General features: G+C 43.9%; 1 protein-coding gene across 1 annotated transcript; it reads right to left on the reverse strand.

Moving 5' to 3' along the window:
- Positions 1–870: 870 nt before the first annotated feature.
- Positions 871–23,861, reverse strand: ppp1r14c (protein phosphatase 1, regulatory (inhibitor) subunit 14C). Its single transcript, XM_047573962.1, has 4 exons — positions 23,514–23,861; positions 7,604–7,687; positions 6,103–6,135; positions 871–3,408 (listed from the first exon to the last, which is right to left on the reverse strand). The coding sequence occupies exons 1-4, from the start codon at positions 23,745–23,747 to the stop codon at positions 3,334–3,336; spliced, it is 426 nt and encodes a 141-aa protein (XP_047429918.1). The 5' UTR covers positions 23,748–23,861; the 3' UTR covers positions 871–3,333.
- Between the last annotated feature and the right edge of the window lie 621 nt (positions 23,862–24,482).

A 24,482-nucleotide genomic window follows, 5' to 3' on the forward strand; every position in this document is an offset into this window, starting at 1 on the left:
CATGAGAAGTCATGCACACAAAATGCTTGGATGCTCATTGGCCTCATCAGCTGTAAGTCGTCATAACAACACAGCTGCTAGTCAACTGTCGGCATCTAGAAGTCAACAACGCTAACAGTTTGGGAAGCTAATGAGCAGGTAATGTAATGTAAACAATGCAAATATCTAATGAACAGATGGGGATGTCAACAGTTTCCCGAGACAAATTAAGGCTTCAAGCTATCAGTTAACTATTTGCTGGTCTAGGGTCTGTCTGTGAACGTTTGGGGCCAAGGTTCCTAGCCTCCCAGCTAATACTAGCTCATCTGCTTTACCATTGCAAATAATGACTGCAGACTATTGCCACCTGCTGGTATGAAGAATTAATCCCTTTCACACTTGCGTAAATCATAGTTTTAGCTGGCTTTTGGCTTAAGCCTATGTGATGTGTTCAAGTGCAACTCTTTGGTTTTGTAGTTCCTTGATGTTGGTTTGGTGTTCATTATGCATGCATTAAGTACAGACAAAAATTATATCATTACATTACAATACATTAATTCTGTCATGCACTGAAAAATGCTCTACACCATTTCTGAAGACATCAACAAACATGTTACAATTTGTGAACGTTTAGCTTTTATGGGGTTTGAATTTGAACCCTTTTGAAGGCACCCTTAGGCAATATGGTGCCTACTTGATAAAAAGCTATTTTCCAGACAGAAGAGTTGTTTGAGCCAAAAAGCATTCTCATTTGCCAAATCCTGTATGTCTTTAAATAAAACACACTTTCACATGTTTCCCGTCTTAAGCCAAGCTATGATAATGATTTGGTCTCATCTCAAAACACAACACAATAAAGCATAAAAAAGGATAAATGATGCAAACGGCACATCTCTTTAAACAGTACAGAGTCATTCTGCATTTTTATTATCGGCAAAAACAAACCACACACCACATTACATTTTAAAAACAAGAACGCTTATTGTGGATGTACAGATAAAGAAAACTGCAGCTGAAAAAACGAATATTTTAGTCTTAATAATAATAATAATAATAATAATAAAGGTATAAAAAAGGAAAGTGTCTCATTTAGTGAAATAATAATCTTTAGGCCAAGAAAAATGTTCCCCTCAACATGCTACTTTTAAAAATACATGCAAACGTAAAGCTTTCTAGTATGGATACTTTCAAAATACTCTCCACACGGAATTCCCTAAATTATAAAATATCAGCCTCTTGCCCCTGAACTGTTTCTTAAGAGAAAATCCTATAGAGTACCTGAACGCATCCCAGTCGTCCACAATGGCTTCCTCTTCTTCAATTTCAAATTCACAGGGCCAGAAAACACGTTTCATGTTTTCTTTTTTTCTTCTTTTTTTTTTTTAAAAAAAAGGGCGGCACCATTTAGAGCGTGGTGACACCCGTCTGGCCCAGTTCAGAATTACAAAGAGGATGCCACTCTAGACTATATAGTCTCCATCAATAAAGACAAACACCTTTCCTTCAGACACATTTCTCTGGCATCGATCCACAGTGAAAACGCCTTTTGTATGACCAAATTCTGGGAAGAACATCAAAAACAGCACCATTTTTAAAATTTTCCTGGATTCTCTCCAACGTGACACCCACGTTGTCTCAAAACACAAAGTTCTACAAAGTCATAATGGTAGCTAAGTCAAAAAAGTGTTTGTTTTTTTTCGTTTTTTTGCTTGATTATAAGTTTATAATATATTCTCTATCAATGTTTCGTCTCCGTTGTTAGCATGCAAGGTGGGTGCTTCGCGAGTGTCGTGTTGAAATCAAACATCGCCCTGCTTTTTGTCTTTGGCAGCGGAGGGTTTATGTCACACTGCAGGTACGGGCCTGCGCTATTCTAGTCGGTTCACGATTGACTGCTCAGAAATGAAACTGGGCCCAACCCCAGTCGTGATTGTATCAGAGCTTACAGGTTTTGTCAGTGCACCGGTGCACAAGAACAACAATAAATAACTTAATCCAACTCTAAAACCTGGTATTATTATCTCATATGTTCTGCAACCTTTTTTAAGTTTTAACATTTAAAAAAAAATAAAAATAAATTCTGTGCCAGATCCAAGATGTTTCACGAACTTAACCAATTAATCTGCGGTAATGCTGCGTCACATTAAAGCCTCCATGACATATGACAGGATGTAATACTCCCAGTTTTGGCACACCCTCCCTTACAGGACTTGACAGGTCGAAGTGTCAAACATTTCAAGTTGTATTCAGGTTCTGATGTATTTCAGGTTGTCAGTCATCCAGTGGTTCAGTGCTGAGTAAAAAGTGAACTGATCCTGAATTTCCTTAAAGGCAACATCAACCCCTATTTAAAGAGACGAGTTTAGCAGAGTTAAGTGAACCAGGTGAGACACAACTGCAATGTTCGGGCTTTGTGCTTAAACCTAAATGACCAACTGATATGTATTCTGATGGTGGGGGGAGAGCATGAGCGACACCATGTAACATGATAAGCGAAAAGCCATCATTCAGGTTTTTGTAGTCCTGCTACAGAGGACTGCAACACCCATCATGCCTTGCTGTGGTGAAACGTTTACTGGAGCGGCAGGTAGTGAAGTCCCGCCGTTTCCAGATTTTACACATCACGAAAGGACGGAACTGATGCGTTACCCGCTCTGCACTTTTAAATGGGCTCGAAACAGAAACCGCAGAGCTTCCTCACATTCGCGAGCACTGATGGAGTAAGGATAAGAAGGTCGACCAGAACAGAAAAAACGTCGAAGACTACATTTCAACCACGTGAACAATAAATGGCGACATACATTTTTTTTTTGTTTCTTTCTTTTGTTTTTTTTTAAGACGTAACAGCAAAACACCTCAGTAAAAAAATGACAAAAAACAAATCATAAAGCACTGCATTTACATAGTGCTACAGCTATTTCCACACCTACTGCAACATTTTTACCACCTCCCCTTTATCTGTGTTTTTTAGTCTGTATGGCTGTTTGGCGTGTGTGATTGGTTTGAGGATGTAGCTATGAGACGTGGTGTTAGGTGGTGTTCATGTTAAAGCACGGGTGCAGTTCTGGCACATTCTAGGGCTTGACATTTTACTGTGGCTATTTAAACTCTGTTTTTCTCATGTACCTTTCAACAGTCTAATATTATTATTATACACCTTGTTACTCTACGTGATCGTGGGATGGATGGCTAGCGCTGGATGGACTCTATGGCGCGCGTTTTGCAGGTTGCAGAATTATTCACTGATGTTTTCGATAAATTATTCTCTGTGATGACAGTCCATGTTGAGTGGGTTAAGTAGGCGGAGCTGAGATGATGTAGTTTATGGTTGGTTAATGGCTGACGGTGGAGCCATTATAGGCCCTTCTTGGTGGGAGCACTGAGTTTTCTCATTCCCCTTATCCTGCCCAGCAACTCCCGGACAAAATCCTGCAGGGAGAAGAGAGGGAAGGAAAGAAAGAGTCACACAGACGCTCATGTACACACACACACACACACACTTGCAAGCAAATCGAGTTCAAGCTAGTCATCACACCAGACTGTTAAATGATTCATTTAAAAAGGGAAAAACTCTAAATCTCCAACCAGTTTCTGTCTCATTTGGAATATTTGTAATAGTCATTGTTTATCTGATGGTTTGATTGGTCAGAGGACAGCTGCTGAGTTACTGTGGAGAACAAACTATAAGTAACTGGTAAAACAAAATTTTGAAAAGAATGCTCTCACATATATACACGATCAGCCACAACTTTATGACCACCTTCCTAATATCGTGTCGGCCTCTCTCTAGTGCCTCCAAACCATTAATCATTGAATGGACATTGAGTGAATCTGGATGCCAGATCAACACCTTGTCATGTTTTTTTTCAAAAAAACAACAAAAAAAAAAAAAACGTTTTTTGTGTGTGTCTGTGTCAGGCTGCATCCTGCTGGGGATGGGGATGGCTGCTGTCATCAAGGAGTGTCGTTACTATGGGGTGGGGGGGGTGGCTGGTCTGGTCTAGGTGGGTGGTATAAATCAAACACACAAACACACGAATGCCAGGTTCAAAAATTTCCCAGCAGAACATTGTATTGTCACAAGATGGCCGACGGTATTCACTTCTCCTGTCAGTGGTTTTAATGTTGCCGGTGATTGGTTTATATTTATTAGCTTTCTAAATGAGGAGATCAATGCTGCTTTTCTGTCTGTGCACCAAACATGAAGCTATAATGACAGAAGAGCCATTTAACTTCGATCAGCATAATGACCGGAGAACAAGTGTGTCTCTTTCCAAGTGCAGCAGAAGCTACTCTTAAGCCATACACTTAGTTGATGAGAAGAATTTGCATACTATGCACAACATATATATTATGCGTACTACGGTTCCACGTAGTCTCCTGTAAATAAACAGTATAATCTATCTTTTTAGATGCACGCAACTTCCCCTAGAGACTCATTGCCAGTGCTAAACTTGTACCAACGGTAACCGTCTACCCTTTTCTCTGTTGTTTTGCATTGTGGGCCATTTATACCACGTGGTGTCCTCTGCTTGCATTATAAAATATCACCCTTCATATGCAGTTGCTTTCATACCGACGTCGCTGTGGGATTTTGTTACCTCCAAGCAGAGCGCCGTTTCCTCTCGCTTCCAGTTTTTATGCTATGCTAAGCTAAGCTAGGTTTACACATATTTGAATTTCGTCAGCCATTTTGTCTAATTCCCTAAACAACGAAAATGTCAAAATATTCCTTTAAAGGGAGAAACGAAAAAACAGACTCTGTTTGCACGAACTGTTTTCAGTTTTTTTTTTTATCAGTCCCACCTGATTTAATTAAAAGGTTTAAGGTTGTTCATAATTTAGTGCATGGCTGCTCAGAGTGGCACGTGGGTGTCCCCATAGATCTTTTGCCAGCTACGTTGACATTTTAGGAAAGAGGTTTATTGCTTTATACTTTACACTTAATATTCACTTCCACCTCAGTATTATGACATCTGAATACCACTGCATGCCATGGACAGCTGTATGAGCAGAGGGCAGAGATCTCTAGACTCACCCATAAAGAATGATGATGATATAGTCAGCATAAGGGATGAGAAAATGTCTAAGTCAACAAGCTCCTCTCTGTGGCTATGGCCATTTTAAAATGCAAGAAGGAAATGCTGGATCATGAGACTCAGTAAGGAAGGAAGAAAAGGAGATTTCTCCTCTTTAGTGCAAGCCAGGTGTTATATACAGTAAAGGTCCAGAGCAGTGTGACTGGGGTGGAGACTATAAACCCCCTCATTATACCAGGGGTGACACTGCTCATGACCTAATTACAGATGCCTCCCCTCCCTCTTCTCTCTCCCTTTGTTCCTCCCCGCCTCCTCTCTCTACCACACTCATATCTGTCTTCATCCCTCCAGCTGTCTTTTCGCATATCCCCCTACATCCCTCTCTTCCCATCTCCCTGTAATACCTTTCCCTTCCGTTCGTCTTTTCACTTCATCTCCTGTTATAATCCGAGGGTAACTTTGACTAACAGTGCTCTCGTTCTTTCCTCCATTCCTCCCTCATCCCTCCCTCCTTTGTCAGCTTCACCTTCTCACTTCATTCCCTCTGTCTTTCGCCGTCTCTCTCCCCGGCCGATGACGTCTTTGCGGGACTGCGCTCAAAATGGCATCCGCGCTTGTTCCATAAGGGATTGCAATCTGCCTGTGAGGTGTGACACATGCTAGGGGACGTCAACCTGGCTGGACTCTGCCTTGACTACCAGTGACCTTGTAGTTCCTGACCTAATGACTAATGACACACATCCACACACACAGAGAGAGATGGGGGAGTCCCTGCTGGGTGAGATCGCTGTATGTGGAGGTAATGCGATTGGCTGGTAACACCTTTAGTCACCAAGATAGCTTAACGCCACTCACACGCTCATGAACAACCATAACAAATCAAAGTTACATTGCTATTTCGCTGCCAGCATTGTCTGTGCGTGCATTGTGTGCAGCTTGTTGTCCTTTTAACCCTCGCGCTATTCAGGTCAGGTTGACGGAAGAATCAGAAAATGACTCCTGTGTGACTCCTGTGACACGCAGGTTGCTGGGTCATTCATGCTGAGCATTTGATTGTACTGCATGCGCAGGTGAATAAACTCACCTCTGTTGGTTTGTAGCAGTCTATTAAGGATTCCTGCGTGATGAGCACAGAGGGGAAAAGAAAGACAGAGCATTAGACAAATAAATTTTTTGGTCTATTTTGTTGGTGGCTGGTGTGAAGCTTTACTGTACGTGGACAGATACAGTAGAATTAATGTCTTTAAATACAGGCAGGTTTTTGAAATGCACATGTAAAACATTCTATCCTGATTTCAGAAACATCTACAAACCCTTATTTATCTATAGGAAACTTGATTAAACTCAGTTTCTTACTGCTACTTCCATCCAAGTGACATGACCGAGTTTTATCTCTTTGATGAAAACGTTAAATATAAGGCATCCGCGTGTAAATGCTGATCTATTCTGGTTAGATGCCAGATTCCTAACATGTGCAGGAGAGCAAGACAGGCCAGGGTGGAAAAGATGCTTGGTCACTCCAGAGGACGGTGGTGTTCTTGTGCAAAGGACGCTGAACGTCCCCGGTATCGAACATCAAATCCGGGTAAGTTGCTTTGCTAATGTTGACACATACACAGCAATATTCTCAGTATGTTTCGTTTATCCTTTGCCAGTTTGTGTTGTAAATATCTCACGCGTCTGTGGAAACAACACAGTAACTATGATTATCATGTACACAGGGAGATGACTGCATCTCCTTGTGCTCCACTTATTTCCAAAATGTGATAAAAACCAGGATAAGCCTCATAACAGGACACTGATGATGTGCATGTAAACACATCGCTGAAGGCTGAATCCACCATCCAAAAGAACAGGCAGAAAGCCCGGTGTACTTAGGAAACCACCATGCAAAGCAGTCACATGTTAAATTTGACTACGATGTGAAATTGTTGTCCCACCTAGAAAACGTGCCATCTAGCTCTTAATGAGCCTGAACAGAAAGCTAAAAGATCAATAGATCAGGCTTGAGATCAATCTGAGGTTGAGCTGTCACACAAACATGCTAACGCAACTATTCCATCTGTACACAGCTGTTTAGGGCAAGAACAGAAAGAGACATCGGGTTCGACCAAATGGAAGATATGATGGAGCACAAACTCTGGGCTGGTAGCGGAAGATTAGAACTACACCAGTCAGGCATAACATTATGACCACCTGTCTAATATTGTGTAGGCCTCCCTTGTGCCTCCTAATCAGCTGGACATGGGTCTTCTGAAGGTGTCCTGTAGTGTCTGGCAACAGAACATGGGGGAAGTGGGGGCCTATGGGTTGAGGGGAGGGGCCTCTGTGGTTCATCAAACAGATGCTTGATCAGTTTGGGATCTAGTCAACTTGGAGGCCAGGTGGTGTAACATCCAGGTCCAAAAGTTTCCCAACGGAACATTGCATTGTCACAAGATGGTCAATGTTATTCACTTCTCCAGTCAGCGGTTTTAATGTTCTGGCAGACTGTTGTGTAAGCTGCCTCACCTCACCTGCAACAATCCTCCATATGTTGAGATCACTAAAGACTTGTACGCACAAATGCCGTCACAAGGACGTACCTGCAGTTTGCTGGCTCGCTCGTCGTCGCTGGTGACCTCCAGCAGGTCATCGATGTCTATCTCTACCTCTGGCATCTCCTCCTCCTGTAACACAAAGACACTCATGGTTAGTGAGAAGCAAACAAGCACCAATAAGACAGGGAAATAACAGGGACACAGATTTCAGTTTCGGTGTTCGTTCACTGTTTGGTGCTATTATTATCGCCCTTTGGTCCACTTGCTTATTCTATTTTGTCTGTTGCCAAATCTGTATTCAAAACACGGTGTCTGTGCCCCAGCTCTCCAAGCTCCAAACAAGCTTAACATACAGTGCATTTGCCTATTAGGAGCAGGAATCATATGGAAATGTCATTGTGTCTGGGCCGGGCCGTTTAGTGGCTGCGTGGTTGGAGGCTGCATTCAGCTCGACGCCACTTCAAAGGTCCTGTGTTCCATTAGTTCATTTTATTTCACCACAGGGGTTGTGCAGATGAAACACGCAGGGGGACCGAGCTTCTCCCTCCCAGCTACCACATGATGCATCTTCCAAAATCCCCCCTCTGGGAATTAAAGACATGGTAACCGTGCAAAAGTGCAGCTGTTTTACTCAAGTGGTGGAAATTCTGCCAACAGCCAAACGAAGCCACCGCTGCCGTCCCACCCTGATACAGTATATCCGCCCTGGACTATTTACTGTAATTTAAGTCCAGTGGAAACATTCAGCTCCGATGATGAAGCTGGCATCCTGTACAGTGTTCAGCGAGGTAGAGAGGAAGGGAGTGTGCACACTAAGCATGTAGTGTAACAGGTTTTCCCTTTTATTGACTGGAACCTTTATCACCTGTCATTCACTGACATTAACACAACACTTGATACTGAATGTACTTTGCAGATTTGTAGAATCATCAAAAACAGGTGACGGGATCAAGCATCTCCATCTAATAATCCCCGGCAAAACATTGGCAAAATAACTTCTTCTGTCATCGGCCAAATGTGGAATCAAGTTTTAATAGTCACCGTTCGGTTAAGCAAACTCACTGTCATTGTTAAAGTCAGACAGAACAAACAATAGTTCAGCTCTTACAGCTTTCACTTGCTTTTTGCTAATTGTTCTGGTCACATCGACATGGGGTTTTGTCAGCCCTTCCTCAACTATTAAGCAATATATATGTATATTTTTGTATACTGGCCAAAATGGCAAAGAACCAATGCAAACAACTTGATGTTTAGTCTTGGTTATGGTCCGGTGAACTTGTGTGAGAAAGCACTGCGAGGTTTTGCAGTGTTGTGTCTGAAAGGCTAACCTTGAATTGTTAGTTTTAATTTGGCTACAGTGAGAAGAATGGAAGAAGTGATTAAAAAAAAAAGTATATTGTACATTCTTACACACAACATCCTTTGCTTCTGGCAAGGTCTTTGTTTCCTCTCACGCTGGAAGGCTGTGACGCTCAAGAGCAGCCTCCACTGTTTAGCTCAGCTCCCAGCCCCAGGCCCTGCTATCAGACCGGCGATAAGCCGTGAATGTGACTCGCGGCCATAACACCTTCTCACCTGATGCAGTCTCACTAACATTCCTCATCATTAACAACTACGTTAAATAACCATTAAACTGAAGGATGATCTCTAGCGATGCCCAAGAAGCTAATGTAACAAATTCTCGGTTGTGCGTGTGCGCGCGCGTTTTTAAGCCTCTCAGAGGACTTGTGGGGGATTTAGCTCGGAGCGTTCACTGGTATTCAGACACATGAACGGGGAGGATGGATGATTTGATTTTCACTTTCAGCATTAAAGCTCAGACGCTGCGTTTCAGCTTTTTGCGTGGGTGGGTTGATGTGCACAGAATGGAATTAGCTCCCAATTATACCTTTGAAATTACAATACCAAATGTTACACATTCCAGGAGGCAGTAGTGGTGCATTATGAGCTTTATGTTTGACAGCATGGATACAGATGGATTACCAGCACAACTGACATGTCTCATACAATGGTGAATTCAAAACTACAGGCATGTACATGTTTTAGTTAAGCAACCTAAAACAATCCAGCGACTGTCATGCAGGCTCGCGCATATCATATCCACCTTTACTCACACACTTTGCTCACACACCCCACCTTCATCTTTATTCCTGAGCCGTTAAGAGGCGTTTACACAACCTGCATTTTAAGCACCTCGCGCTTATCACAGAGGAGCGTCCCCTTCTGCCTCTTTCTCCGAAATCTCTGCGAGCCTCAGCGAGAGGGTCTCGCTCTGAAAGCTCCCCTCGTTAAGGAAGCCGAACAGAAAGGCAGCGAAAATGAGGGAACGCGGCAGAACACACGAAAGCCCGACATCTATTAGCGGGAGTGTGCGTGTTTGCGGCGGGAACCGCAGAAACCGAGGTTACATGCGAGTGCAGAAAACATCAGAGAGGAGACGGGCTGTCTCAAACTGAGGCGAGGTGAAAAGGGTAGAGTTGTGTTAAAGGGAAGGGATCGAATGATGAACATGCTGACATTGTGGTACATGGAGTCAAAGTCAAGGACAGCAAACGCTGATTGGTCAAAACTGAATCAAGATCAGAATTTGTATTGTCACGTTGGAATTATGCATCTTTTTTCGATAAATAACTTGATGTGGGAGTATCTTCGTATCTGTTTGTTATACCACAGGAATATGAAGGCAGCTAAATGTAATAATTATGGAGAAAAAAAAGGAAACTATCCTATCCTAGCATGCTAAGATGTCAACTCAAAGGCTAAAATGCATGTTGCATGTGTCATGCTTCTTTTTGTTTGCATAAATTACAGCTGAGAGTCTTTAAAACAGGTAACATCAATGTTCACTGACTCACTGTTGAAAAGCTGTTGTTAACTCTTTTTCTGATTTCTCTTTGACTCTTGTTGGTAATGGATATTATTTCAAGTTCTTCACATGTGTTTCTGATCCATACAACCTTCTGGTGTACATTTTAACCTCGTGGTACGGGGAAGCCAAACGGGCGTTGAAGAACTGCCGGCAATGAAGGCCAACTATGACTCACATATTTAAGTGCAAACAGTAGCACTTGAACTCACCGCAAAGATTGGAGCCAAAGGCCAGTTGGCACACATGTTCTTTATGAAAGGAAATAACTCCACTGGGAAAACCGAGCCTTTAGAGTTTTGCAGCTGACGCAATTGTGATATGTATTTGCTTAAGGGAAAAAAAAAAAAAACACATTGAAAGACAGAAAGAGACTGAGAATGCCTATAAATAAGACACTACCACATATACTGTTCATTATAACCATGACCAGAAAACACTCCAAATGTTCAAAAGGCTATATTCCCAATGTAGGTCACGCACGATGTTCTGCCAGTTTCATGCCCTCGTGACAGATGAAACCCGTTAGAGATCCAAACCGGAATTTCAAGTGCAATCATCGTTAGACGCGACTGCTGCTCCCTGAAAGGTCAAATTGTTTACACCTGACAGCAGCTACCTGCAACAAATTCTGAAATGTGAGCAGAGCGCGGAGATCATGGCCTTGGTCAAAAAAGCCAAAAAAGAGGATGATGTGGGGGAGTATGAGGTTTCCTCTTTGTGCACGGTTTACACTAATAATAGAAATAAATTAAAACGAGCAACGGCGTGGAAGTAGCAGCCTGTCAGGAGAGTAAAAATGAACACAATGACCTCCTTCTTAAGGGATTCTATCTATCTATCTATCTATCTATCTATCTATCTATCTATCTGTTTGTCCATCACTGACTTATCCACTTGTCAGCAGACAGTCCATCACCCTCTGTCACAGTAATTGGCGATGACTACCACCGTGACCCACGCGTGAGGCATGACTGCAGGCAATCGGCAACGACGTGCAAATCCTCACACACATGCACACACCACCTTTTTCCACCATCAATCTTCTGCAGGGTAAAAAAAAAAAAAAACGCTGGGCCTGTGTGTCTAAGAAGCTGTTAAGTAGACTGCATGCAATGACAAGCACGGAAAGCCACACACGTACGTGGTTTATCAGGCAGATAAAGCCCGAGGATGCTGCTGTCCTGCTCATGATCGGGAGCCTTAAAATAGTTGAGGTCACGCCCACTACTCCCGGGAAAATAATTTTCCATCTCAACGGCGGCGGTGGAGGGTGACACGATGACAGGCCACGGTAAAAATAAAGAGTGACAGGCAGCCACGCACCAAAAAAAAAAAAAATAAAAAAATGCATTTGTAGCAGATGAGCTCATTTCTGCGTTCGCATATGCAAAAGAGACATGGAATGATTAAGAGAGGGAAAAGGGAGCCAGTGTGCGTCTTATGTGAAGAGGATAGTGTGCGCAAAAGAGATAACAAGGAGCAAAGTGTTTGTTGCAGTGAAGGCAACTCTGTGAAAACGGAGTGCGAGAGCCAGCAGGCCAAAGACGGAAACAGAGAGCGAAACTGTGTCTGTGCAGAGATGGTGTTGTGTGCATGTTTGTCAGACTTGTATTCATCGACGGCTAAGCAGCCGGCAGCGCTTTCAGTCTGGTTCATCTGCAGCGAGGTGAATCAAGGCTAATGTTAGCGGCCCGACCCTGTGACTCAGCAAAAACACTGTTCAGGCTCTATTCAAACACTCTTCCCCAAACAAAGAGTCAAACTTCTTGTGACATGGACCTACCTCACTCGGCCAAGTGATTCATGGCTGTTCTTAGGCTATTTATATGAACTAGAACTACCAGTTGTGTTGAGCAGTGGCCAAAACTCCCAGAGAGATAGTTACAGGATGGCTTTTACCAAGCGTAAACATGATTATCTTGAAAGTATACCTCAATCACATGTTGTTTCACTTAAGAAAAAAAGTGTTTTTGAAGAAGAGACACGTGGTGGATTATTACAATGAGCATGCTACGCTCATTCGCAAACATTTTCTCTGTTACAATCCTATCATCATGGAAAGTTTCCCCATATTATTTTACCAACCGTGTTCATACTATGGAGTGGTGTCCCATAATGAGACAAGAAACAGCTCGATGCTCCTGTACTACAAATGCAGTTCAACTGTTAGACAAGTGTGAGCTGCAAGCGTTGTATTAATTAGCTCAGCTGGCAGTAAACATGCTTACGGATGAGCTTGGCAGTGGTAGGGCGAGATCAGCAGGGCCTGAACTTGTCGCTCAGTTGTATCTGACTACTTGAGCTATTTTTAAAGCGAGAACTTTGAAGACTTTTGAAACTGAATTATTTGAGCTCAGTGTCGGCACCACAACTTGGCTCACAAAAGCTGCGGAGTGAGTTTTGCCGCGTCGGCTTAGGTTAGCAATTAGTTGACGTCACTGGGTATCGGTTGTCTACGTACATTTTCAGTGTGCCTGTGTTATTTATTTTGGACATGGAGATTAGCAGCATTAGTTTGAATCGCAGACTTTAATAGTGTCCAACTGTAAAATTCATTTAAAAAATGGGGAAGAGCTGTTGTGCGATTGATTGTGCCAACAGATTTGAGGCACTTAACCTCAGGTAATATTAATTTATACTGTATTTTTTGATGAAGTCATACCTTGAATTACTTCTTAAGTTACGTCATGGAGGGCTGTCAGATAAGTTTGTGGATGTTGTTGCTTTGGCGTAGTTACGGCCGACAGTAACAATTCCAACAATAAATAACAAAACAATAAACAGAATATTAGCAATCACTCCTCACCATCTCAGCACCTTTTAACGTCCGGTACAGTATTGTATGGCTAACATTACTTCTCAATAAAGCTCTTAGCATTAGCATCTTTTATTTAGCTACAATTATCATAACTGAACTGACCTAAAACTATCTGAAACTGAGGCTAATCCACTACACACAAAATGTGTCTTAACCCCCACGTAACTTAGATCATTTTGAGCATGTACACATAGTCTGGTTTGGTTTCAAAGAGAACTTATCCGGTAAATAAGATAATAACGCCCACTCTTCCTTAATCACAGCTCGGTATGAAAATGACAGTAAGTAGGCAAGAAAGAAAAAAAGAGAAACAGGGATGGGTAATATATAGAGGGAGAATTTCAGAAGACACTCAAATGTGATGGCATTGTAAATAAGGGAATGATATTGAAGAGTAGAGCATAACGGAGAAAAATGAGGAAGGTTCAATTAATTAAAACTACCTTCAAAAAATGGAAATAAAGAGGGATGTAGCTGCAGGCTATGTCAGATTGGTATCATGGAAATTAAGAATGCAGGAGGCAAGCGAAAATAAATGAAGAGAGGTCTGGATGAGAGCAGTAATTAGAATACATAAGAGGAGAAAATAAGATTCAGGGAGACGGGGAGCGCGTAGATAAGTGGGTCACTGTGATGATGATGCAGAAGGGAAGGAAGAGGAGGATTGTGCAACACTGTAAAGCCTCACAGCTCAGCTTTCTCCCTCTCTCCACGCTGCCACGCTGTGTCACATCAAGGGCCCAAGGTGGGATGAAATCATCTTCTGAGACGAAGTGAGGCGAGGGCAGGGGAAGTGAAAAAATACAGAGGAGATGGGACAGCAAAAAGGAGCTGGGAGGATCGAGGCGAAAAGACTGAAAGAAGATGTCTTTATGGGTAAAACCAAAAAATACTTGGAACTGTGACGAGCCCATCCATCCATCCATGCCGTACTTTTTCACCCCAACCATCCTCCTCCCTGTTGCCCTCCGGCAGTGCAGTGTGCTGAAACCACGCAGCACTGAGGATGTGACTTCCCTGGGTAAAGTTAGCTGCTGCAGCAAAATCTCTTTCCCACGCTGATTCAGCTGTACTCCAGAGGACACCGTATATCAGAGAAGCAGTAGAGAAAAAGAGGCTTGGAGGCAGGAATTAATCCTCAGGGTAAATGCTCGGTTAAAAATAACAATGATTATGCAGACTGAATGTTTTACACCCATTGTGATGTAAATGTCTTGATCATTCAACCCCTCACTGTGGCGCTTGCTTGTCCACAACTGTTCTGTAGTTGTTGAGGTCTCTTCCAATATTTTATCTAATGGGACCATGGGAATTGTTGTCTTCACCAGTATTGGCAGTGGCACCTGCCACTTGCCTACAGACAAGTTGATGTATTATTGACGTTTGTTTTAGTCACGCAAGTCGGGTGATCTTATTCAAGTGAAACAGCTACAGGTAACATTAGCTTACATCATTTTAATTGCCAGCTTATCCTTAAATGAGTCACCTTAATTAGCGCTGGCTTTGAGCCTCAGATAAACAGATACATTGAAAGTGGACAGATTACATCGGAATTAAATAAATAGGGAAATAATACAAAGGTAAATAAATACTTGAGAGAAATATCAATTTATGTCATGTATCTTGCTATCCCCATGGACCCCCTAGCGGTCCAGGACCCCCTGTTGAAGACCTACGTTCCTCTAGGTATTTCCTTGTTCTCATGCTGTTCACATGCCATTGAGCAGAAAAACAACAGCTCCAGAATATTATACCCATTATATTTAAAACACAACATCATCTGCAAACAGCAGAGAAATTCCCCACTGAAAACTCCCCCAGACCTAAAATATAGTTTGACCAACACTGCAAATCTACTGGCAACATACAGACAAGGGTCTTGGGTGGTGCTACCTTGAACAATCCCTTCTTAGAGGTTACATCGGCTGCCACAACAGCAGCTGCTCACACGCTTTGTTAAACTTTTACTGTACAAAACCGAAACACTTCAAATGCTAAAATAACCTTATCCGCCCTTTCATTAAAATCCTTATTAGTGCCAATCATGAAAATGTCAGCTTTTCTTTCCTGATGTTATTCTGCAGTTTTGTGATTCGGGGGCACATGATTTATTTTACAGTATTTGCCAGGCAGACAGTTACTCCCTGAGGCTCATGTATTGACAGCAGAGGCCCATTTGGACCTTTGCCCTCTGTGCAGAGGAGCGCTTCCAGCCAAACTGGACTTAAAACATCAATAGCACGGAGCTTCAGAAGCAGTCGGCCAATCAGCAAGTATAATACCAGGAGATGTTAATGGATTTATGTAAATCAAGAGGCAACTAGAAAAGCTTTGCTCAAGGAGACAAACATTATAATCTGTGATGTAGCAGTGTGATTGCTGTGAGTGATTGCATCCATTGCTTTCAAATGTGCAGTCACACCCCTCATGTAAAGGTGGAAATGTAAGTAGACAACACACCAAACAATAGTCTTCCTTCTCTGGTGTTTCCCTCATCTCCTTCCCTCTCAGTCTTCCTCTCTGAGACGTGCGAGTGGTGGCAGCGTTTTGTGAAGCCTTCTTGCAGGCAGCTCCAACCACAGAGAGTGAGTCAGAGTTTGTCCACAGCCAGTTTATAAATTGTTTCGGCCCAGCTGACAATGAAACCAGTGATTAACTGGATCATCTTGGGATGGGAGGAGATGTCATAGGAAGACAAGAAAGTCAGTGTGTGAGTGGGAAGAGTCAACATCTCTTCCTTTCACCCCCTCAGAGGCTTCGGGGATGCCACTCGCAGCTGCTTCTCTGCTTTTTCCATCAACCTTTAATCAATTTCCAGCCGACGCTCCACATAAAACAAATTTTGTCTGGGTTAGAATAAAAAAAACTAAATTATTAAAATGGAAAGCATGTCACTACTAGACTACGAGTGCCAGTCATGCTTGTCATTTTAATTCTGTTTTTGGACCGCTATGTTTTGGGACTCAAGGTCTATATCAATAAAACCTATTATTCAGCTTTAATAACCAGCCGCATTTTGTTCTTTCTGGATCTTTTTATTTTTTACCTTCTCCATTTTTATTCCCTCTTCTAGGCAGCAGGCAAGACATGACATGATAGGTTTAGTTTTGCCATCTAAAACTATATTATAGACAATAAACACAACACGTGTCCAATAGAGAAGGACACCGCAAACGAAAGAGAGGCCAGAGAACAGAACAGTGACGTATGTGATCCTGTAAAATTACAAACACACATGTTGCGTATTAAAGCAACCCATTTTAAGCATTTGCAAGTGTTATTTTTATGGTATTAAATGGCACATGGCTAGAGATGGCTAGAGCTAAGGCTGGGGGTAGGAGATTGAGACAAGATGTATGCAGATAGTACATTATTTGCTGTGTTACAGACTGATTGATTGGCCTTGGATGCATTTTGGGGGATAATGAAACATTTCAGCTGTGCTTGGCGGGACAATGCATCATTCTTGGCGAGGTTATCACATTAACAGTGGAGTTTTTAGTTTATCTCAGTACAGTACTGACGTCAGAACCGAGATTCTCGTCATACCCGAGTTGAGCGCATTACGGTAAAAAAACAAACATAATGGCCACCACCAGGGAAGCCTTTGTTTTGTTTTCTTCTTCTTAACACACTGGGGTTTGTTCACTCATTTCCATCAACAGATGAGAACAATACATTTTGCTGTATTTTGCATATAAAAAAACACCATAGCAGCATGTCCACAGATGAAGGTTGGACAGTGGTGTGTGTTCAAACAGAAACAACCTTCACTGCCGTTGATGGAAGCTGCCATCTTGGATTTTAAGATTGGGATTGGTGAGGCACCCTACTCCACGAAGGTTTCCGACTGGGAACTAGTTCAAATGGAATCCACCACTAAAACGCCTAATCTTCAGGATAAATCCAGGAGGGACAATCACAGTGGAGAGGAGACGTGGAGGAAGATGAAAAGCAGGTGGGCAGCTGTCCCAGTGAGTCAGAAATTGACAAGAGAGAGGAGGATAAGTGTAGAGAATGACAGCAGGATGAAAAATGTTAAGAGAGAAGAAGGACAGTAAACACACACGCAACCTTTGTCCTCGCTTTTGAAATAGACATTGGACACCTTTCTGGTACCACTGCGTTTCCAACTGTTTCATCAGCTGGTGGATATCTGTTTGCTAAGAGGTCTTGTTGTCAACACCTCTCATTTGTTTAGCAGCACATGCATATGTTTACAGGCGCTACGCGAAATGTGTCAACGCGTGCTCGGACACCGGAGAGGACCTATTTTTGTCCGTGCGATTTAAACGGCAGATGAATAAATGTCTGCGCCCTCCCATGCGCTGATAACAGACACATCTATGACCTTCCCCGCCAGATCCATAAACACATCAGGGTCACTCATTAAAGCAAACATCCCAACTGACTGGCTAAATCTCCCAGTGGCTGCATCTGTCAGTCTGGCTGTAATAATTGAATTAATGGAGGCTGTCCGTGTTTGTAAAGCGATGAAAGAGCCAACCTTTTCAAAAATAATGAGGTGATCAAGCTTCCTGTCATCCGTCAGAGTGAGATGCGTTCAATTGATCCGTGAGGTGAAGCGCATCTATCAGCTGTCATGGTGCGTCCCCATTTAAGAGAGACATTAAAAGGGAAAATATAGATCCACAGATTCATTCTGACTTTAATCTCCAGTCTGCTTGGAGTTATATTTACATGCAGTGTATCCAGTTTACCTTTAATGGTAACCTAATGCTTCTGCCTTCGCGTGTCAATATTGGTGTTTACCCCTGGTGTGCTATCCCTAAACCTATTGAACGTTTACCTAATGACTTGGCTTGAATTGCATTCCTTACTCCTCCTCAGCTACCGTATGAGGCTCAAATGATATGTGGTTGTCTCTTGCTTCTGCGCAAGAAAAAATAAGAAAGGCAACCAAGGGGGAATGTTATTGACGAGGTCACATGAGAAGCAGGGGGGAGGATGGGGATGATGATACAGACAGATAGAGATAAAGATGCTGATTTCCACCTATGACACTACATTGGCTACGTCTGCACGGACCCATCTCCTACAGATTTGTACCCAAGTGTTTACACGAATGCTAGGTGAAATGATCCAGTGATGATCTGATGCATTTAGACGTCCAAAAACATCAATCAGGATATAGTGTTCTTGATCTGTGCAAAGCCTGTTGACTCCACTGGAATCAGAGTTAATTGTATTTCCCCAACTTCATTGGCAACATTGAATCTATTCAATAGAAGCAAATGATCAAGACATTTTTAAAACCATTGCCCTGTTCAATACCGACTTTGTTCACTTGATTAAACAACTTGCAACTTGCTTCCTACCGCCGTGTTTCTCTCTATCCTGGAAAATCCACAGATTCATCACATGCGGTCCAAACACGGGCAATCGGATCTAATGCTAGCATGGAGTTTTAGGTGCTAATTTTTCCCCATTTGCGCTATTATTCTGATACTAGAGTCCATTTAAACATAGACAGGGTTTTATGCTATGGGGACAGAATACCGCCTCAAGACCCTCCTACATAAAATAGCGGAAAGTGGAAACTAACCAGACTCCCACATTGCAGTGATGATGACCCGGAGAGAAAGGGAGCAGCAGACAGGAGGGATAACATTACACACAAGAAGATGCTTCATCTCCAAGCTCCCTTTGCTCCATTTGGTTCAAGCGTGCACGCTGACCTGCGAGTGCGCGCGCCGCAATTCAACGGAGACCCCCTGTCCACCAAAGAGTGGCGGGATATCATCAAACGAAAAAAAAAAAAAAAGCCTTTCAGCCTCAAATACGCTCGTGGACACAGACACACAACACAATACGCGCAAAGAGCCTGAGGGTAGAGCGCTGTACTCCACAACAGTGTCTGTGCTTGTGCACACGAATAAGCTCCACTGAGTGGGGCTCTGTTTGAGCACAACCACAAAAAATGTAGGGCGCTATGGCGTCTCTCTCCCCTTGTTCTGCAGCATGCCCACCCCCTCCACCCCCAACGACTCATGAAAGTGTGCAAGCCTACCGTACAAACAGATTTACCTCTCTATCAGTCTTATTCCCTCATCAAGTAAAGGCCTCAACAGCCTCCATTGATTTCCTTCAGGTGCTTTCAGACAGAGACTCGCCGCCACGCTTGCCACATTCTGCCTTTTAATCACCTACACTTGACCTCCGCATTAATCTGCAGTCCAATGCAGTCCACCCCAGCCTCTAACCGTGTGCTAGCGGGTTTTCATTTACAGAAGTGGTGAGAAATATGCCGCAGCAGTGCGAACCATCCTGCACGTCGGCATTCTCATTAAGACTCTGACAGGCAAAATGTTGCTCCTTATCACTTTCAACTGTCGCATCTAAAAATATCAGGTCAAGTAAGGAGCGTAAAAACCTGCAGCAGCTTCTGTGCCGGACAAAGACATGGCAAAAAAATCAGCAAGGGCAGAATAATACACTGTAGTCAAGGCCTCCACTCTATTAAGAGCCGTAGTGGGAGCACTTAGCTTTCCTCTCTCTCTCTTTCTCGCTTTAAGTCACCCCTCCCGCTGTTTTCCCTGCGTTTTCTCCTCTCTTCTCTGTCCTTTGAACAGCAAAAATGAACGGAGGCAACATCATGTCCCAGGAGAGCAGAGGGGGAATCCATCTCTGACAAAGCTCACCTTCTGTTATCCTATCGCCCAGAAGGAGAAAGAGAGATAGATGGAGACGCAGGCTGGAGTCAAGAAAAGATCAAGCAAAAGAGGGAAATAATACCCTAATAAAATGGGTGATTTGTTCAGGGCTAGTCCGTAATTTAATACATCACTGGTTTCATCCCTGTGTCAGGATCAACTGGACACCGTCCTCATACAGTATCCGTCCCATAAATACGAAGTCAAAGCCAGTCGCTGGTTTTGCATAAAGTCTGGAAACAAGAGGAAACAGCTAATTTGCCTTCTACTAACCCTTAATCCATTAAAACATTGCTAATGTATATTTCTTCTGTATCAAACCAACGCTTTACCATCATTACGGCAGGGAATTTTCCATAAGTGGTTAGAGAAGCAGGCTTTGATCCATGTGGGTCCTGGATTTGAATCCCTGAACTGCTGGACTTCTTGAGCGTGCCCACTACCCTTTTTGATTCCACATTTATGAGTGAAATCCAGAGAACAAATTTGCCTAATGTGGGATCAATAAATAATCTCAACAATCTCTAATTTTCATAGATTTGACTAATATTCATATTAGATTTAGTTACCTTTGGTCAAAGCCAGACTATCTTTTTCCATGTTATGCTAAGCTAAGCTAACCAGCTAGCCATCTCACCTGCACATTTATTTTATTTTTTTGTAAATTCTGTTTCAGTTCCGTAACGATTTTCACTCGCACGGTGCCGACTTTCACCGTGTGACTCGAGCAGTTGAGTTTGAATCACGTTGCCTCCTCTGGACTCGTTCAGATTGTTGTGTCCAATTTTCCTTCCTGGTGACAAATTGTGCACTAAAGTAAGTAACTGAGCGTTAACTCTTTGCCCTCTCCGTTGCTTCACAGCATCAGCGCACGACCGCCCCAACACAAACGCTCACTCAGACTCCCTACCCTGGTGTCAGGTTGTCTTATGAAACTGATACGGAGGCTGACCTTTAAGCTAGAACAGCAAGATGGTCGAACCGGTGGCCTGTCAGCCCGTCTATCACACGCATGCGAACAGCGCACACCTCTGTCTAAATTAGGTTGCAGCGTGGAGGCATTAATGGACACAAAGGCAACGTGTGACTTCCTGTTCGCAGCTATGTGGGCAAACAGCATCAGTAAAGCAATAAGATCCGCCTGCTCAAACACTGCCACCTCGCATCTATTCATGGATGAACGGGCAGATGCACAGTTGAAAGGCGCTTCAACAATGCACCACAGCGACCATGTGTCAAAATAATGATACAGTGGTTTCGAATCAATGACGCCGCGCTCACTCCAGCATCCAGTGTGATATCAGTCTCACCGAGGGGATTGTCATGTGATATTATCCCATTTGCTGTGCGAAAGACAGAAATATAAGGAGTTGTCATGCTGCTGGGAGCACCACACAAACGTCTCGAAGGATACCCCGTCATTAAACTGAAGTCTCCGCGCATGAATGTTTTATTCAGCAGCAAGTGCTTCAGTGTGACTGACAAATCTCGGAGTGTTTGCATCTTGTGATGCGTGGCACGTGTTCCTCCATTCATGTCAACGGCCATTTGCATTAAGCAAATCACAGGTGGATATCCAAAACCTCACGGGGCAACCTCCACTGGAAGGGAAATGTTGTACAAACTGTCAGAGACGAACTCCGGGCAGGTGCACTCCTGCCCTCCTCGGAATATCAGACATTTCTGTCTGTCTGTGTGTGTGAGGAAGGGGGGAAACCGTCATATGGCTCATAGATCAAGCACACCTGCTGATGACAGACTGACACGTAGCCAAGAGCTCAGTCGGCTTTGAAATGTAAACTAGTCCACTCTCAGATAGGCTGCAGATCTTTTCAACACGGCTATTAAAAAAAATGAGGATAGAGGTTGCAAACAGGTTGACAGCCGTGAATAACACCATTGTTTCTGTTGATTGAAGGCAGCAAGGAGATTCGCTTTTGGTGCAGTTGGAAGCAGTTTGGAGCTGCAAGACGTCATAATGGCCCTGCACACATGCAGGTAGCGTACAGTATTTGCCTTCAGCGTGGGGAAAGAAATATTTGCATTTCAGCGCTCTGTCAGCAGAAAGACAAACCACTGTGAGGGGCAGCGATGCTTTCATGTTGACATACGGCGTCCTGCAGTGATTTGTGCAGGTGTTTCCCTTCCCGCACATGCGCACACGATACGCACGCTAATAGCCAGAGATGAGTTCATAAATGAATAACCACATTGCGGAACCGCACACAAACGCGCACCCTCAGTGTTTTCTGGTTCAAGCGTGCAGGCAGGTGTGGACGCAGCACCTGCTGCAGCTCTTATTTGCTGAGTCTGAGGTGACAGAAACAGGCTCACTGCATGGCCGCGGTGCCATGCGTGCGCATGCATGTGCAGTCACTCCGCTGGAAGGAAGGGGGTCAGAGTCGGAGGAGGTGATTGGCTGATGAGGAGAGTCACAGCATCAGCACATCCTTAACCCACTGCCCTTCTTTCTTCTTCTCCAGCTCCCTCCCCCTACTTGGCTCTGCGTGACAGCATACTGTATGTGGCAGAGGGGCACACACACACGCGCGCGCACAATTCATTCCAAATTACCTAGAAAATTGCTTTCTGCACCTCTCCGTGCACACAACCCCGTGGCGCCCCCTTCCCTCCGCAAATGTTAAAGAATGCGACTTGTGGACGTGAGGGCGCAAAATAATTCGGTTGTCAATATCGTCTGGCGACTGATCCTCCCTCAAAAGGTGAAAGGGGTTTAAAAGGTCATAAATTTGACACGGAAACGCCGCTGGAATCAATTTCGGCTCATGATGTGTCCCTGCACTGAGCTACAGAGAAAAACTGGCACAAGATCTCGAGCAGGTTTTGCTCTCGAGGTCCGTGGGGGTATATACCCGATTTGGTGATGAATGTCAGTTATAACCGCATTTCAAAATGCAGCTTCAGTATATAAGAAATCAGACAACGGGCGCCCCAGTCGTCGCTGGCTCTGTGAAACGCCAAAGCGACTGGTGCGTAAAAGGCGCAACCGTGCGGTTTCTCTCGCACTCCCCCCATCTCTCTCTCGGCCTCGTGGATCCGCACAGCCAGACCTCTTCCCCTCATTTAACAGAGGTACATAAATAGGAGATAACAGATCGCGCCAAAGTCAGAGTATCCAGCAGTTCAGCAAAAAGCCCCATCATTAACCCTCACCGTTTAGTGTCCCTTCTCTCCCCGGCTATTCACGGTGTCGGCGTTGTGGAGGACAAAGAGACATCAATAAACATACAGGAGAGAAACAAGCTCCTTAGAGTGGGGTGTCAGGGTCCACTGGATGTATGGGTGCATTTTAATTTGATGCTATTTCGAAAGGCAGCGTCTGATTATGACAGAACAGCAGCTCTGCCGGGTCCAGTAAATTAAGGCGCATGCAATACAAGACAGAAGAGGAATCACACACAACATCCACAAAGTCTAAACGCGATGCGGTTGTATGTATGTATGTCAGAAAAAAAAAGCAGGCCAGGTTTTCTATGAGCGGTGTCTGCTTGTCCGTCTGTCTCCACATGGGTTCGAAGGTACCGGTGCGCACCGACTGACCGTGTGTGACTTTGGAGTTTGGCTTTGACTCACCTCGCAGTCATACAACTCGCTGAGCTGCTCAATGATCCACTCCTCCAGGACGAGTCTTTTTCGCAGCTCTTTCCTGTCGTACTTGACCGTCACTTTGCCCTGCTTCTTCTGGACCGGGTCGTCCCCGGTGATGGGGCCGGACCCCACGCAGCCCACTCCGGACGCGGCTTGGAAGAAGACGCGGCTGCCGGCGGTGGGCAGAGGGGCACTGGTCTCGGTGCTTGCGGCCGACATTGCGGGAGATGAAGGTTTATTGAAAGAGGCTTGTTAAATAAACGTGTGAATGAGGTGGGGGGGAGCTGCGTGGTGAGTGGTACTGCGCGGCGCACAGCAGACAGGCGAATGCTTGGGAGCTTTTAAACAGCTGCTATTTAAAGCGCAGCGCCGGAGACAGCTGAGTGGGTGGAGCCAACGCTGCAAGAAGAGGAGGGCATCAGAGGCGCTCGTCTTGTGTTAAAATTTAAAGGAACCCGTTTTTTTCTTTTAAAGAAAAGGAAAAATCTATGAAGTGTCAAGAAATCACTGGTTCCAGCTGTAGTGTATTCGGAAATTCTGTGAAAGGTTAAAATCAGCCACTCAAAATGGTAAAATGAAACGTGCCAGCGGCATCTAAAGCTCATGTCTGATTTTATATTTTGATGAAGTTCACTTTTTGCAGTGCGTCAACCAAATTCCCTCAATGGTGCTGATGTGTGCGCCAATAAAGGGCATCAGATACTAGTGTGATTCAGCCGAGGGACTTCCCCGATCCCTGACTCCTTGTGCTATTATTCCAAAGAAATACATCTATTGTGTTTGGGCGTTTATGTTTTTGCGTCAGGCACCTTTACACGACACCTCAAATTATGCCAGTTCAAATCTAAACCTGGCACGAGAAGAGCCTTTTGCGCCACCTGTTGGCCTTGATATAATAATATAATGCGCTCAATTAAACAGCCTAATGCATATTATAATAGGCTCCCTTGCCAG

The sequence above is a fragment of the Mugil cephalus genome, chromosome 21 (assembly GCF_022458985.1).
Source record: "Mugil cephalus isolate CIBA_MC_2020 chromosome 21, CIBA_Mcephalus_1.1, whole genome shotgun sequence".
Taxonomy (NCBI): domain Eukaryota; kingdom Metazoa; phylum Chordata; class Actinopteri; order Mugiliformes; family Mugilidae; genus Mugil; species Mugil cephalus.

Bases quoted from the DNA above. Each gene is read 5' to 3' on its own strand.
- ppp1r14c (XM_047573962.1), bottom strand. From the start codon at position 23,747: ATGTCGGCCGCAAGCACCGAGACCAGTGCCCCTCTGCCCACCGCCGGC. The intron at 7,688-23,513 runs GTGAGTCAAAGC...TTTGTGTTACAG, and splicing joins GCGAGTTGTATGACTGCGAG to GAGGAGGAGATGCCAGAGGT. The intron at 3,409-6,102 runs GTGAGTTTATTC...TTCTCCCTGCAG, and splicing joins ACTGCTACAAACCAACAGAG to GATTTTGTCCGGGAGTTGCT.